Below are 17,013 nucleotides of genomic sequence, written 5' to 3'. Positions count from 1 at the left end.
ACTGAGGAACAGACTACATGAGGAACTGTTCTACTGTGGAACAGACTACACAGGGAACTGTTCTACTGAGGAACAGACTACATAAGGAACTGTTCTACTGTGGAACAGACTACTCCTATTATATGATATCCTTGCTTTAGTCTAGCATATGCTCTGAATCACTATATGTGTGGATAACACAGAAGGTTGAGTAATTATTTTACTTTGGTGGGTTAATAAAACAGTTTTAATGCTACACAGTTGCAGGACATGAACTTGTTACGGACTGTTTTCAGCGTTTATTCAGAGTAGTAGTAGTAATATTCACAGCAGCCACAAAGACTCTTTTATGTCTGTTGTGAGTCTTCAAATACACACACATCTACACACACACACACACATGGACATACTACTAATACATTTCTGTAATATGACATTTTTATTGATTACATTTTGCAAATGGAAAAACCTGAAGTGAAACCTGAATGTTCAAAATGAGTCTCCTTGCAAATATTTTGTTAATGCTGCTGTAACTACTGGAAAATAGCTTTCTCAAAAGTTCTTTGGAAAAATAATCAATATAATCCTCCTTTTCCCATTGGCCATTTAGAATACACAAATAATAATGAGGATTAAAGACTGTAGCCTATGTAGAAATAGTAACTATACAGACTGGAATATAGAATAAACAACATAATGGCTGTAAGACGGCCTGGTCAAACAATGTTTGTTTGCTTGTCCGTGGTGGGATTTCCCCTGCCTGGTGTTGCCTTTGTGGATTTTGCTGCATCCTTCAGACGTTCATAGATAAGAAAAGGAACTGGAAAAAAAAACACAAGAGGAGAGAAGGACTGAGTCTGTTTATCGTGAGGAAATTGCTCACCCATACTTGATTCAAATGTTTTTGGTGCGTTGTGTGTGTGAATGGTGCAGATCTGTGTGTGGTTAAGAATCCCGACTGTACCAATAACCTCGTATTGCAAAAAGGGACAAAGAGAAACCTAGGAACATTGGGATCATTTCTTCTAAATTCGTCCTCCATGTCTGCTCAATATGTCATTTCCTGGTGGTACATTTCATCCAGTAAAATTGTTCACAATGGAGATCAAATCTGATGGGTCAGTGTGAAGGTGTCAAGATATTTCTTTTATCCGTGCAAACATTTCCTCATACCTCTCTAATAACTCACACACCATCAAATGCTGACGCAGAGGTTATTTGACCTTCAACACATCGAGACAAAAAGGTGCAGGCTGCTACCCATGTAGCAGGTGTGTGTGTGTGTGTGTGTGTGTGTGTGTGTGTGTGTGTGTGTGTGTGTGTGTGTGTGTGTGTGTGTGTGTGTGTGTGTGCGTGTACGTGTACGTGCACTGAGGATGGTCTGAAGGTGACCAAACCCGTTTTGCTGCTCACTGCAAAGCTCTCGGAACCTTTTTTTTCTCTGTGTTTTTAAAAGGATACAAATTCTCTGCACCGGCATTTTGATGGTGTGCCAGTTCTTCTTAGACTGATACATATATGCTGGAGCCTATGCTCATGGCAGGCTTCAGGTGAGTTACAGGCACCGCAACACCCATTTTGTCTTCTTCACTTTGACAAGCCTATATGTCACCTGTTGCATACTAGGCCTAAGACCAATGCTGCGTTCACTTCACTATGAGAAAGCCATAGCTCACCTGTTGCATATTCATAGTCACCTCTCCCTTCTTCATCTTGTCCATTGCTTGGAAGACTCCTACAAACAGACAAGTCATAATACTGATGTGAGTGCGATGAGGGATGGTAATAATTAACAGAGGTAATAAAAGATAGCGGAAGTTGGACAAGCAGGAATGAACCATGGATGTGAACAACAGAGCAAAATCTCAGTGCTCAACGCTGATGTGTATCTTATGCATCTTATCTCTGTCTGTGAAGCTGTCTGTGATCGGCCGTTTCTGTCTGTGAAGCTGTCTGTGATCGGCCGTTTCTGTCTGTGAAGCTGTCTGTGATCAGCCGTTTCTGTCTGTGAAGCTGTTTGTGATCGGCCGTTTCTGTCTCTGAAGCTGTCTGTGATCAGCCGTTTCTGTCTGTGAAGCTGTCTGTGATCGGCCGTTTCTGTCTGTGAAGCTATTTGTGATCGGCCGATTCTGTATGTGATCGGCAGTGTCTGTGTTAGAAATAGAAAAGAGGGCCTCATTCTTCTTCTTTTGATCCACTTACTGAACATGTTCTCTACTTACGGAACATGTTCTCCAGACGCACGATGCAGGTGAGGTAGTCGTCAAAGTCAATGTCAAAGTTCTTATCTGCAAAACGGAGGCCCAGCAGCTGGAGTAGTTTAGTGTTCAGATGCATACCTTAAGTGGAGGAGGAAGAAGACACACACGCACACACACACACGCGCGCACACACACACACACACACACACACGCACACACAGACACACACACACACACACACACACATCACATAGTGTTCAGATAAATACCTTTCAGTGGAGGAGGAAGAAGACACATGACACAAATTGTTGTCAAGGGCTACATAATGGCACAATCGCCAAAGCACTATTTACAAAGTAAATGCATACCTTTCCACAATAGGGGAAGACACGTGACATACATTGTGTTGAGGAAAATAAAAATATGATATCATGTAAAAATTGTCACTAAACAGGTCATGGGATGCTAATCATGGTATGCTAATCTTGGTTTATGTGCAAAAAAAATATTTCCTCTTATATGAAGGAACTAAAGAGAAATTTCACATATCTCATATACTTGGCATCTGCATAAGCTGAATTGTGTACCGCTGTTTGTCATATATGCACATATAAGCTGGTTTCGAGTAAAGCTTCCTAATTAATTAAAACTACACTTCAGCCAGAGGCAATGCCACCATTAATCACTGGAGTTGTACAGTCAAGTGTAGAACGCCGTCCACGGACCCAAGCAGCAGAGAGCCAAGCTGTGACAACCGTGATAGGCCTGCTGCGCCCCCTACTGGGCATCCATATGTTCTCAGGGAAAACGGGTCTTCCTGGAGCTTTGATGGGGTTTTGAGTGTGTATCCTTGACTGTGTGGGGGACTATTTTACTGGCTGCCCCCTAGTGGAAATCCATATGTTCTTAGGGAAAACGGGTCTTTGTGGTGATTGATATTTTTTTTTTCAATTGAGTGTGGGTTTTGAGTTCTCATGTGTCTCATTGACCGCGTGAAGGGCTTCTTTACCTGCTGCTTTGAGAGCAATGCGGAGCTCGTATGAAGACATGCGGCCTGAGCGATCCGTGTCAAAGGAGAGGAACAGCATCTGAAAAACCACAGCACAAAGGCCACCTTTATTACACACAATTATTTCCATGGAAACAAACAGAATAGAGCTTAGCTTTTGAAACTTTGATCCTTTGTTTGCACTGAAAGAATGCCAAGACTACTACCCTTAGAACTCTCATTCATTGGTTTCCATGGAAATATGAAAACAGGGAGACCCGTAGAACTCTCACGTATTGTGATAACACACTGGTAGCGTGACTGGTTGGCAACCTAGCTAATGTACCAGAACGTCTGTTACACGGATTCAGATTCTCCTCGGCACACTACTAAATACAATAAAAATGTACTTACAATCCATTTCTTCAGTTTTTCCCAGAAGACTTTAAACTCCTGAAATTCAAGTGTGCCTGTGTTGTCCACCTATGATTTCACCATATAGGAAAACCTAACGTATTTATTTCATTTGACTTTGTATGTGTGTCATGGTGCATTATCATACAGTGCTGATCTGTTCAATACAGAAGGATACATCCATCAGGTTGATGATGCTGTGGCAGGTGTTCAGAGTGAGGCCATCAAACTTGATCTCTTTCCCTGTGTGTGTGTGTGTGTGGGGGGGGGGGGGGGGGGGGGTGTAAAAAAACAGGCATGAGCAGTGTTCACGTTAGCCGGCTATGGCCGGACATTGGCCGATTGAACGCATGAATGGCCGGTATAATAAGATGTAAACGGCCCAAATGTCTGATAGAAAATATGTATGTAGGCTATGATTTAATCAGTAACATATGAAAACAACAAAACAACTGTAACATAAACCTGAATATAATCAGCCTGCTATGTCATTTAAAAAAAGTTCTAAAGCAGATTTGGATTGCATTCGGAACATGCGCTGGTCGAGGTTCCGCAACACACGCAGGCTGGTTTCCCCGCTAAAAACTGTTCACTAAAATAAACAATAACAAAATTTGAAAAAGGCTAAGCAGACGTCTCTCGGTCAGTTCTTCAAAAAGACAACTAATAGCCTTGATAGGCCTAATGATTCGTCAAGAAATGATTCGACTCCAAGTACATCATCCGAGGCCCCGACGGATTTAGGAAATGCGCCTGCCAAAAAACTTAAAAGGAGTTTTAAAGGTGAATGGCTCGAGCAATTCCGTTGGCTAAGGTCGGAAAAGGTGGATGGTCGAGACACAATGTTCTGTAGCATTTGTGAGAGAGCAGGCAAGTTAAATGGCTTTACGAAAGGCTCCATGAATTTAAAAAGATCTGCCTTAGTTGCGATAACGCCACTACTCGTGGCACAAATGAAAGTGGTGTATCACATGGCTAAACGTGACATCCCAAGTAATCAGTTTTGCAGATTGACAGAATTACTTGAGTGTTTGGAAGCTCCTGATTTTTTAAAAATTTGTGTCGTTTCTCATTTGGAGTTTTGGTGGTTATTTAATTAGGCTATTAGTGAATAATGTCCGGTAGACATTCCAAATGGCCGATATTCTGGAATAGCGTCGGACATTTGTCCGGCCAAGAAAAAGTCTAGCGTGAACCCTGGGCATGAGCAAATCCTCACCAGTGTTAAAAACTATGGCCCCATTTTCTCCATGAGATCAAACGGGAGATATAGAAAGAAAAAGAAAAACTAAAGAATCCTAGCCTAGGGTACAGCTCAGAAACAACATTTAATACTGAAAAACACATCTTTTACTTAGTAATTACTGAGGTTTAATTGTATATATTGGTTTATTAATACATTATTAATGTAATGTATTGGACTATTCATACATTATTCAAAATATTATATTTGTTACAGTGATGACACTTACTTCTGCTTAAAACACCATTGAGGACCTGTTGCAGTTCTCTAGCAGTAATGGCCTGATCCTGAGGGGTGAACGGAGGAGGGAGAGATGGAAGGAGAAAAAAAGAGAGAGGAAGAGACAGAGAGAGAGAGCGGAAGAGAGAGGGAGAGAGAAAGAGAGGAAGTGAGAGATAGGGAGAGAGAGAGAGAGCGAGAGAGAAAGAGAAAGATTTGCAAATTAAACACCTTCAAATGACTTGCCAGTAGGGGGAGGTATTGTGCTTAAAGAGATTTGCAATGCTGTGTCCTGCAGCACAGTAGTAAGTTGCTGTATATTTAGGAGGTTAACTCTCGTTTTGCTTGACAACCAAAGCACAGACAGTAGGCTTTGCGATACTTTGAAAGCAATTATTTCGGAGCTCTGTTCAGTTGAGAATCAGTTAAGAATTCAGCCAATGAGATATTAAATTCGTTATGCTGGTGGGAGTACAACTCAACAAACCAGCTTGCCCTCTAGTCTCAACAGAGATCACACCTTACTGTGGCATTTCACTGGCTGTATAGTCTTAGGGCACCTTACACTAAATTACACAAACACTCGCACTCGCACACGCACGCGCACATGCACACGCACACACACACACGCACACACACACACACACACACAAACACACACGCCATAACTACAGTATGTGCCTCTGCTCTATGATGATTTGATCTCAGATCAGTTAGTGTTGTGTGTGTCTACTCAGCATACCGAGCCGGCGATCTGCACAAACAGCCTCCTCAGGCCTTTCTCCTCATCTGTCTCCTCCTCTGGGGAACTGGGCATGGGAGGCTGATACACACATAAACACACATTAACACACACACATCAACACACATCAACACACATTAACACACACAATCTAAAGCATACTACACTTGTCATACTAAACATACACCCATTGACACACACACACTATACACTAAAGCATACTACACCTACATATACACACATTGGGTGTATACCGGTTAAATATTGACACATAATAACAGGTTCTCAGGGCAATGTTACAAAAATAATACAACTTAAGGAATAATAACATGAATTGCCGAATATATAGTATCGAAATTATAAACGTTATGAATAATAAACTTAATGAATGATAGATTATATAAACTCACGTCTGGCAGGTCAGCCTCAATAGTGTTCCCCATTTCCCTGTTGATTGGGGGACAAAAGAGCAAGCAGGTGACCAATCAGAACCAGGCAAAGAAGGGAGATCAGCAGAGAGGTAGAGAATGGCAGAGAGGTCAAAAGACTGACTCGTGATTCATGGCCAACTGAGTGTGTGTGGCGTGGCGTCGTCTGTGTGGTGGTTCATCACACAAGATATACTATGACAGGGTGATACACACACACACACACACACACACACACACACACACACACACACACACACACACACACAGAGACACACACAGACACGCATGCAGAACGTTTCTGTGTGTGTGTTGGGGGGGGGGGGGGGGGAGTCAAAGCTTCTGTGTGTGTGTGTGTGTGTGTGTGTGTGTTATGGAGGGTTATAGAGTGTGTGTGTGTGTGTGTGTGTGTAGAGTTCAGCGTCCACATACATGGTGCTGGCCTTCTTCTCGGAGAAGATGCGCAGCATGAAGTCGGCCTCGTGGTGGGGCTGGAAGGTGGTGGGCACCAACACGTATTTGCCGGGGGGGAGCAGGAAGCGCTCGGACACCTCCCGCTGGTTGATGTAGGTGCGGCTGCGCGCCTTAGACGGGTGGTAGCGGAAGAAGTCCTTCCCCAGGTGGTCCTCGTCCTCAGGGGCCTGTATGGACGGCAGGCCAGGAGGGACACATAAAACAAAGGCCAAAACTGTGAGTGAAAGGGGTCTGAGGTGAACTGGCCTCTGATTCTCTCCACTGTATTAATTATGATCCCTCCTTCATTTCTTTATCACTTCACTTCTCTCTGTTTGTCTTTCTTTCTGTGTTTCTCTCATCTGTTCTTTCTCACCCATTCTCCCATCTCTTTCTGTTTCCTGTCTTTTTCATTCTCTATCTATCCCACACTCCAAACACTCTTTCTTTCCTTCTTTCTTTCTTTCTTTCTTTCTTTCTTTCTTTCCTTCCTTCCTTCCTTCCTTCTTTCCTCTCGTTCCCTCTCCCTCCCACCTGCTCCCTCTCTCTCTCTTTCCCTCTCCCTCCCTCCCGCTCCCTCTCTCGTTCTCTCTGACCTCATACATGGCGAAGCCAATGGTCTCCAGGTCCAGTCCCTCTTTCCTGAGCTCGCGGCGGTTCTTCTGCATCAGGGCCACGATCACGCTGCACTGGTCGTCCTCGTCGTCCGCATCCTCCAGGGTCAGCTTGAACTGCGGGTTCGTCCAGAAAGTGTCTGAGGACAACAGCGCTACAGTCAGTGACTTTGGACAGTGTTACTAGAGGTTAGTCCAGAAAGTGTCTGAGGACAACAACGCTACAGTCAGTGACTTTGGACAGTGTTACTAGACTGATGTACCATGAGCACACATGACTAAATCGTGTATTACACCATAATTACTGCAATTCCCAAGGATGGAAATGTCGTTTTATCAGGGGACGATATCGTCACGGTCAGCGGCTGCGCAGTTTCACTGTAATGTGTGTTGTGTTAAGTAAAGTAAGGGTTTATTAATGTTTCTGTAATTCTTTCATTAAATGTATGGATATAAAATTCATGTTTGTGGGTGTACCCTTTCGTTGTGTGGACAAGCACAGCCCCAAACCGGTGTCACACCCGCAACGTCAGAGGCTAATGCCCATGAGTGCTGATGTCTGTTGCTAACAGGTCTCTGCAGGTGTCAGTGAGTGAGCTTTACTCACGGCACAGCTCCATGCCCACCGGCTACCGTTATATTACAGTGTTGCTTTGTGGCCCTCTTCTGCTGTTTCCTCTAGCATGACTAAACTAATTATGACTAATTATTCAATTTATAAAATGAAGCGCTTTCAGGCAAGCATGACCAGGGAGGCGAGACCAGACACCAGCTCTTGATGATGAAGACAATCACATCAGACTTATTAAGGATGATAATTATCTTATAATCTAACGGGCTCAGTCAGCTAGTAGAGGAGGAGGAAACACATAATTAAAGTTTTAAATTAAAGGGTTTGGAAAAGACATATTTATTCATGACATCTTATCGGAACAGTGGACTTGTGTTTGTGTGTATGTGTCTGAGTGTTTATTCATATATGTATCTAAGTGTGTGCATGTGTGTGTGAGAGACTGAATATTATTCTGTGAGTGAGATTGTTATTGTGTGCATATGTATGAGCATTCAGACTGTCTGTGTGTGTCTGTGTGTGTGTGTATGTGTGTTAGTGCACATATGCAAGTGTGTGAGTCTGTGCACACAAGAGAGTGTGCATGTGCGTGTGTGTGTGTGTGTGTGTGTGTGTGTGTCTGTGTGTGTGTGTGTTAGTGCGCATATGCAAGTGTGAGTCTGTGCACAGAAGAGAGTGTGCTTGTGTGTGTGTGTGTGTGTGTGTGTGTGTGTGTGTGTGTGTGTGTGTGTCTGTTAGTGCGCATATGCAAGTGTGAGTCTGTGCACAGAAGAGAGTGTGCTTGTGTGTGTGTGTGTGTGTGTGTGTGTGTGTGTGTGTGTGTGTGTGTGTGTCTGTTAGTGCGCATATGCAAGTGTGAGTCTGTGCACAGAAGAGAGTGTGCTTGTGTGTGTGTGTGTGTGTGTGTGTGTGTGTGTGTGTGTGTGTGTGTGCGTGTGTGCGCGTGTGTGCGTGTGTGTGTGTGTGTGCGTGTGTGTGTGCGTGTGTGCGTGTGTGCGCGTGTGTGTGTGTGTGTGTGTGTGTGTGTGTGTGTGTGTGTGTGTGTGTGTGTGTGTGTGTGTGTGTGTGCGCATATTCATGTGTGTGCGTTACTGCTGTGTTGTTTTATTAGTAAGTGTGGAGCTGCAGTGTGAGTGCTAGAGGACTGTTCCCCTGTCTGACCTATGAAGTTCCTGCAGCCTCCGGCTGTGGAGCCCCTGATCCAGTTGCCCTCGAACTGGTTCACCTCCCACTTCCTCTTCACGTTATCCGTCAGGGAGTCGGGGGTCAGGTTACAGATCTCGATCTTATCGTAGTTGGCCTTAAAGTCATCAAACTCCATCCTATGGAGAGAACGTGGGTTGGTTGACGGCATTAGCAAAAGCTTTCTGAACCTTCCAGCATTCAGAAAACAAAGCTCATGAAATAGTAAGCAGTTCTGGGAGCACTTTGGACTTGCAGATACTTGATATATTTGAAAATAAGATATATTTTGTACAGTATTCTATTAAAACAACGGCATCATAATGTAGCCATTTTCTTTGTATGTTTACCAGCACTGACCAGAATTCTCCATCATCGTTGGAGCGCTGCAGAAGACGGTTCTTCTCTGATTTGTCGATCGCACTCCACTCTCTGGAACTGCATTCAACACAGAGCATCTTGTTATTGACATGAAAGCAAACATACTTTTGGACTAGAGCTTTAGTTGAAGTAGTAACTGAATAGTTAAATTATTTGCTTGACCATTCTGTTTGAATTTCTTAACCCAATTAGATGAAGTCTATCTGATGTGTGTTTATTGGGATCTAAACAAATCAAAAATAAATAAATAATCAATTTAGGTACTCTGGTGTCACTGTAAACGTTCTTGATGTAGTTTTAGTTTGTGAATAATGATTGATTAATGATTGGTCTAATGATTGTATAGTGATTGATTCATGATTGGTGTAGTGATTGTATAGTGATTGATTAAAGATTGATTCATGATTGGTGTATTGATTGTTTAGTGATTGAACTCACTCGTCGCTCCAACGGCCATTCCATTCAACCTGTCCCCATGGGTTTCTCACCCGAATCAAGCGAACCTTACTCCCTCTGTAGGTCACCTATGACAGAGAGACAGGGACAGAGGGACACATGAAAACATGAAAAAGGAAACTACAGAAAACAAGAACAAGTGCTAATAAAATAACTACTTCCTCTGTAGTTTATCTACACCTGAAGGTGTACAGTGGAGACAGAGGCACATAAAAACATAAAACTGAAATCAGTGAGAAGATGACTTCTTCACAGTGACGTGACACTGGGCTACTCTTCATCACATTGACGTAACACTGGTCTACTCTACTTCACAGTGACGTTACACTGGGCTACTCTACTTCACATTGACGTGAAACTGGTCTACTCTACTTCACATTGACGTGAAACTGCGCTACTCTTCATCACATTGACGTAACACTGGTCTTCTCTTCTTCACAGTGACGTTACACTGGTCGACTACTCTACTTCACATTGACGTGAAACTGCGCTACTCTTCATCACATTGACGTAACACTGGTCTACTCTACTTCACAGTGACGTGACACTGGGCTACTCTACTTCACATTGACGTAACACTGGGCTACTCTACTTCACATTGACGTGAAACTGCGCTTCTCTTCATCACATTGACGTAACACTGGTCGACTAATCTGTTTCACAGTGACGTGACACTGGTCTACTCTTCTTCACATTGACGTGAAACTGCGCTTCTCTTCATCACATTGACGTAACACTGGTCTACTCTTCTTCACATTGACGTGACACGGCGCTACTCTTCATCACAGTGACGTTACACTGGGCCAGTCTTCTTCACATTGACGTGACACGGCGCTACTCTTCATCACAGTGACGTTACACTGGGCCAGTCTTCTTCACATTGACGTGACACTGGTCTACTCTTCTTCACATTGACGTGAAACTGTGCTTCTCTTCATCACATTGACGTAACACTGGTCTACTCTTCTTCACATTGACGTGACACGGCGCTACTCTTCATCACAGTGACGTTACACTGGGCCAGTCTTCTTCACATTGACGTGACACGGCGCTACTCTTCATCACAGTGACGTTACACTGGGCCAGTCTTCTTCACATTGACGTGACACTGGGCTACTCTACTTCACAGTGACGTGACACTGCACTACTCTTCTTCACAGTGACGTTACACTGGGCTACTCTACTTCACATTGACGTAACATGGGTCTACTCTTCTTCACATTGACGTGACACGGCGCTACTCTTCTTCACATTGACGTTACACTGGGCTACTCTACTTCACATTGACGTTACACTGCGTTACTCTACTTCACAGTGACGTGACACTGGTCTACTCTACTTCACAGTGACGTGACACTGGGCTACTCTACTTCACATTGACGTTACACTGGTCTACTCTTCATCACATTGACGTTACACTGGGCTACTCTACTTCACATTGACGTGACACTGCGTTACTCTACTTCACAGTGACGTGACACTGGTCTACTCTACTTCACAGTGACGTGAAACTGGTCCACTCTACTTCACATTGACGTTACGCTGGGCTACTCTTCATCACATTGACATAACACTGGGCTACTCTACTTCACATTGACGTGACACTGCACTACTCTTCTTCACATTGACGTGACACTGCACTACTCTTCTTCACATTGACGTGACACGGCGCTACTCTTCTTCACAGTGACGTTACACTGGGCCAGTCTACTTCACAGTGACGGTACCTCTTCCACGCCAGTGATGGAGTAGGCGTGGCCTTTCACGAGGCCGGTGGAGGTGCGTGCTTCAGACTCTGCAGAGCTGGTGATCTACGGAGAAACATTCAAGAGTGAATAGAAGGAGTGAGACATTTAAATAATAATGCAAACATGAATCAATGCCAAACCTACAGTACATTACACACAGCCTACACATCTCATCAGCCTACACATGCTAGAGGTTCATATCAATTGGTAATTGTGGCCTTTATTTGGTACCTGACCGGCCTAATGTTGTTGTTTCCAGGGGAACTTACATCGATGGAGCATCCCAGCATAGAGCCTCGGTCCAGGGCCTTCTTGAGGATGTGGAAGAGGTCATCGGGGGCCTTCTTGGTTTCGTACATCTCGCCCACGCCCCCGGTGAAGTCCTCCATGGCCTCCAGAGTGCTGCCCCCCTTCAGAGACTCATAGCTCCCGTGCAGCCTGAGACAAAAAGGATGGTGAACCCCAGGGGAATGGCGTTACCCTTTACATTGGGTTGACTTACCACTTGAATGTAAACAACTGGAGAGGCACTTCTTAAACCCCTCATCTAATTTGACTATTTTTCCATTCATGCAGGCTGTGTTTGGGCAGCATTAAAGAGGAATGTTAAAGTGAGTTAAATAAGAGTATTTCTTATAAATCTTTGCTACATTTGCATGAAAATATAACTGAAAGGGGACCTGTTAACACAGATGTTGGCAAACCAAATACGGTGAAAGACAAAGTTGGGACATTTACATATTATCCACTACAGGTACTTTATGTACACTTATACACAATATATGAAATATACCAAAGTTAGTACAACCCCAAAGCTTGGCATAGTCTCTGCATGCATTCAGGGTATTTGTGACCCAGGTGAGTTTTGGAGGAAGTGGGGGTCTTACTTGGCGTAGGCCTTCTCCAGCAGAGCGCTCCAGAACTCGGTGTTGTCGGCGGAGTGGACGAACACCAGGCGGTTCCTCACCGATGGGAGACGGTCGTCGACCACAACGTCCAGCCACTTGTTGTGTTTCCAGAACTGAAGGACAGAGAGAGAGACAGAGACACAATGAGAGACAGAGAGAGAGACAAATAGAGAGAAAGAGAGAGAGAGAGAGAGAAAGGGAGAAAGGATGAAAGAGGGAGAGAGAGAGAGACAGATAGAGAGAAAGATAGAGAGAGATAGAGAGAGAGTGAGAGGGAGATAGAAAGGGAGAGAGAGGGAGAGAAATGGGATGAGACAGGGTGAGGAAAGGAGACAAGCACGGTTGTGAGTGTGTGCGTTGTCTGTGCGTCAATGTGTGCGTCTTTAGGTGTGTGCGTCTATGTGTGTCTGTGTGTCTAGGTATGGAAAAGGTTTGCAGAAAACATACAGGAATCACACTTGTCATGTACAAAACTTGCATTATAAATCTGTGGTAAAGAGCTTGCAAATACATTTCATACTAAAATGGCATAATATTATCCCCTTCAACATGCAAGATATATTTTTTCAATGTTTATACTATATAAAAGATGAACATATGAATTTTACAAACTTTTTAAGATATTTGAACTCACAAAACAACATTATCCCACCATCCATTGCCATTTACCTGGAAGTGGAAGATTCCGGCATATCCGTGGCCAAAGTCCTGATCGTGGGGCACGACTCTGCCCAAGGTTTCCTCCTGGAGGGTCAGAGAGGCGATGGCTGCCAGAAGCCAGCAGTCCCCTGAAAAGAAACACAAATGCATTATGGGTAACTGCCACTACCTTTCTTACGTCACTCTTTATCAATACCGCTACAACAAATACTCATTAAAAGTCCAGCATTTAACTGTACTGTGTGTTTTGATAGAAATTCATAACACTTTTCTTTAACACATATTTGTATACATTCATATGGAACATGTTGCTGTAAATCATGTCTGTGTTCTAAAAGAGCTATGCTAACTTCCGTCTGTCTGTTGTGTCTTACCCAGCTGTCCTTGGCATATGTCTGTTCTGGTTGCTCCCCCTTGGATGAATTTAGGGTTCTCACAGAGCTCCTACAGGGAGAGAAGAAAGCCAGAGATGAGAAACATTTGGGGTCACAAGGTCCAGGCGAAGCAAAAAAATCTTGTTTCTTTGTGTTTTTCCAGATGGGAGTGACAAGAGTTGTTGCTTTTGTAAGGTGTGGTCACATTCCTGGAATTGCTAATTAAACTTGTTCCATTCAAAGGAGTGTGACATAAAAACACATACAAGTTAGGCACACAGGCACACAGACACACACACACACACACACACACACACACACACACACTCTTTAACTGAGTTGTGGTATTCACTGAAGGAACGCCCGCGAAAGAAATGCAACCCTGATGATTGATAAGTAATGGCTCTTTATCACTGCCATAGAGCTGCCGCAGGCCACACTGGTTCATTCAGCAGACACTTTAGACAAACCATAGATGATTTAATTCAGGTTTGTCATCAATCCTTAGAAGATATTAGGAAGCATCAAAATCAAGGCACAGCACCCACAACACAATAATATTTAAATAGACTATAGTAATCGCTTGAATTGCTTCTGTCGGGGGTTAAAAGTGATTTCAAAGCTAACTGCCACTGTGTGTACGTAACAGTCATCATATAGGCAGTGTCCTGCATACTAATATACACCACTGTAAACAGAACTGCATGCAGACAATAGTGCCTATGGGCCAGGTCAAGTTCAACATTCAAGTGCACTGTTGGCATCATGGGTGGGCATGTGTGTGTGTGTGTGTGTGTGTGTGTGTGTGTGTGTGTGTGTGTGTGTGTGTGTGTGTGTGTTGGTTCATAGCACAGGAACATGACTGGCTGGGTAACACACACACACACACACACACACACACACACACACACACACACACACACACACACACACACACACACACACACACACACACACACACACACACACACACACCGGCATAATGAGATTTTCTCTCTCTCTCTCACTGCCACTACTCCTGTCAAGGGCCTGCTTGTCAACCTGAAGAACAGGTTTATAAAATACACAATGAAAATACCGATGGAAAAGAACACTACAAGGCAGCAAATCACTTCCCTGTTTGAATGCAAAAATCAGAGGTATGCATTTAAGCACATATTAAACAACAAACACACACACACACACACACACACACACACACACACACACACACACACACACACACACACACACACACACACACACACACACACACACACAAAGATGCTCACATACACTAACACTTCTTCAACAGGAAAAGTTAAAGATGCTTTATCTGCGCCTTTGGATTTGACTGCTTGACAATGCAAGTGAACAACAGAAGCTCATACTAGTGTGTGTGTGTGTGTGTGTGTGTGTGTGTGTGTTTGTGTGTGTGTGTGTGTGTGTGTGCTTCCAAATCGTGGGTTAGGCTTTCAGGAACAGTTCATTTGCATTGTTTGTGTCTGTGCCAACAGTGGCTGTGAATGGGGCACTGCTGTGATCCAGGGGCATCGCTGTGCACCGTCAAATCAACTCACTTTGATGCCCATGTGTTTGGCACAGTTGGCAGTGACGGGGTATTGGCACAACTCAACTGGACCTCGGGGGAGGTGATCCCCAAGTCATTAAGCCATGGGGTCAACTCAACAATTGTGCTCAGGAATGGCTACCACACAAGCCTCAGCTGAGCAGTGCAAGTTAATTTTGATCCAATTGAACATATTATTGATCTAGTAAATAAAACATTAATTGTATCAAATAAACAAACAGATGAGATTACTATAACTATCTGAATTAGGCCTAGCTCTGTGTATATGTATACAAACACACACAGTCCCCATGACCTCCTTAACTTAGTGTGTCTGGGGGCATATTCTTTCTGCCTGGACTGTGCTACTGTTGTGAAAGCAGAAAGAATGTGCTTTTGCAGGCAAAGGGCGTTGAACAGGGATATGCGTGCACCCTGATATCATGATAACACTGACTAGTCAGTCTGAGAGTGAAGCTCTCAGGAAAATCTGTAGTCACTGACTGAGAGTGAAGCGTCCACCAAGCTGTCATTCAAGCTTTGAAGGTGTTTAATGCCCAGTGGTGAAATTAACAGATCTTTGAAAGAATATGTAATTTAATCATTGGTTTTCATGCAGTCTTCCAAGTGTTACATTAATGTTGCAAGTCAAAAGAGTCTAACCTTATACAAGACTGCATTTATGGTTTATGATACATATAGAAAGTGGAAAGACAGGACATTGGGAGACCGAACCTTGCCTCGCCTCACGTGGGCATGAGAAATGTGTAATACCTGCTTAATATTTTATCATATTGTTTGCATTTATAATGTATAGGGCTTATTCAGCAACAAGATTAGGTTTTAGCATTTTACCTCCTCAGGCTAGTGGTACATTAAGCCCTTGCTTAAGAGTTCAGGATCTCTCCCCTACGGTGGCCCAGATGTGTCAAATGACTTACCTTTGGCCTCTTCCACTCAAAGTTGATGGGTACACTCTGACTGTAGAAGAGTGTGGAGTCTTCAGCAGGGAAGTCAGGGTCCTCGAACAGAACCTTCCTACGCAGGCAGTCCTGTCTGATCTCCTCGAACGTGCGTCCGTCCGACTGCACGCTCTCTGCTTTTCGGGCCTTGGCAGAACCCCTGGCGAGGGTGGTACTGGATGGCATCTTTAGAACCGCAACGAGTAGAACAGACTAACCGAGGTACCACTACTCACAAGGAATGAGCGTGGAAGACAGGGAGAGAGCAGGTGACACACTCTACTATGACGGCCAGAGATGGGCGTGTGTTTTTTATGACTCTTACACAAACTCACACACACACACACACACCTAGTCTACTCCCACCTGCCCGACAATCATCAATGAATGAAACTGAGTGACAAGCTGAGCAGGTAAGGGCCACACCTGCTTCGGCGACATAAACTGGTTCGCCTGCCCTGGTGATGGTTGCCGCGCCCGTCAAAACCCACGGCCCCTCCCGGTTGGCCGAGACTTTGAGTGGGCGGAAGAGCATTCTCTCTCCCTGCTTGGCTGGACCTGCACTGTTGTGACCATTCTGGAATGTTCTTGTAGAGGGGGGTGTCTCCTTGATGGCACAGAAGGCATCATTCTTCACATTTTAAGGATTCCATTATAACGAATGTTTGACAAACTGTTTAGTTTTTCTACATCTCATTAAGTGAAGTGAAGTTGTATTTAATGGTTACAGATTTAGAGGTGAAAGAGAGTACACAGTATTTGAAAGAGATGTTTTTTTTTTCCACCGACTGGAGAGACACTGTTTCCAATGTCCCATTTATTTAGCACGCATTATGCCGGTCAAAAAACAAACAAAAAAGCTCTTACATGTAAAAAATACATTTGGTATCTATACCTGACAACCACATAAAGGGCGGTGTAGTCATTTACAAAAAATTTTG

The 17,013-nt window shown here is 43.9% G+C and overlaps 1 protein-coding gene across 1 annotated transcript; it reads right to left on the bottom strand.

Annotated features, from left to right (window-relative positions):
• Positions 1-697: 697 nt before the first annotated feature.
• capn9 (calpain 9) lies at positions 698-16,258 on the bottom strand (the record flags this gene model as incomplete). Its single annotated transcript, XM_080853178.1, has 20 exons — positions 698-799; positions 1,656-1,714; positions 2,202-2,318; positions 3,190-3,268; positions 3,583-3,651; positions 3,761-3,825; positions 5,055-5,112; positions 5,787-5,867; positions 6,197-6,233; positions 6,647-6,855; positions 7,264-7,421; positions 9,014-9,174; positions 9,395-9,472; positions 9,854-9,939; positions 11,599-11,682; positions 11,889-12,057; positions 12,507-12,640; positions 13,197-13,315; positions 13,562-13,631; positions 16,052-16,258. 20 exons carry the CDS (start codon positions 16,256-16,258, stop codon positions 773-775), a joined length of 2,067 nt encoding a protein of 688 aa, XP_080709304.1. The 3' UTR covers positions 698-772.
• Between the last annotated feature and the right edge of the window lie 755 nt (positions 16,259-17,013).

Source organism: Sprattus sprattus, assembly GCF_963457725.1.
Source record: "Sprattus sprattus genome assembly, chromosome: 1".
NCBI classification, from domain to species: domain Eukaryota; kingdom Metazoa; phylum Chordata; class Actinopteri; order Clupeiformes; family Clupeidae; genus Sprattus; species Sprattus sprattus.
The sequence above is the reverse complement of the archived record's forward strand: the minus strand, read 5'-3'. Positions and strand labels throughout refer to the sequence as shown.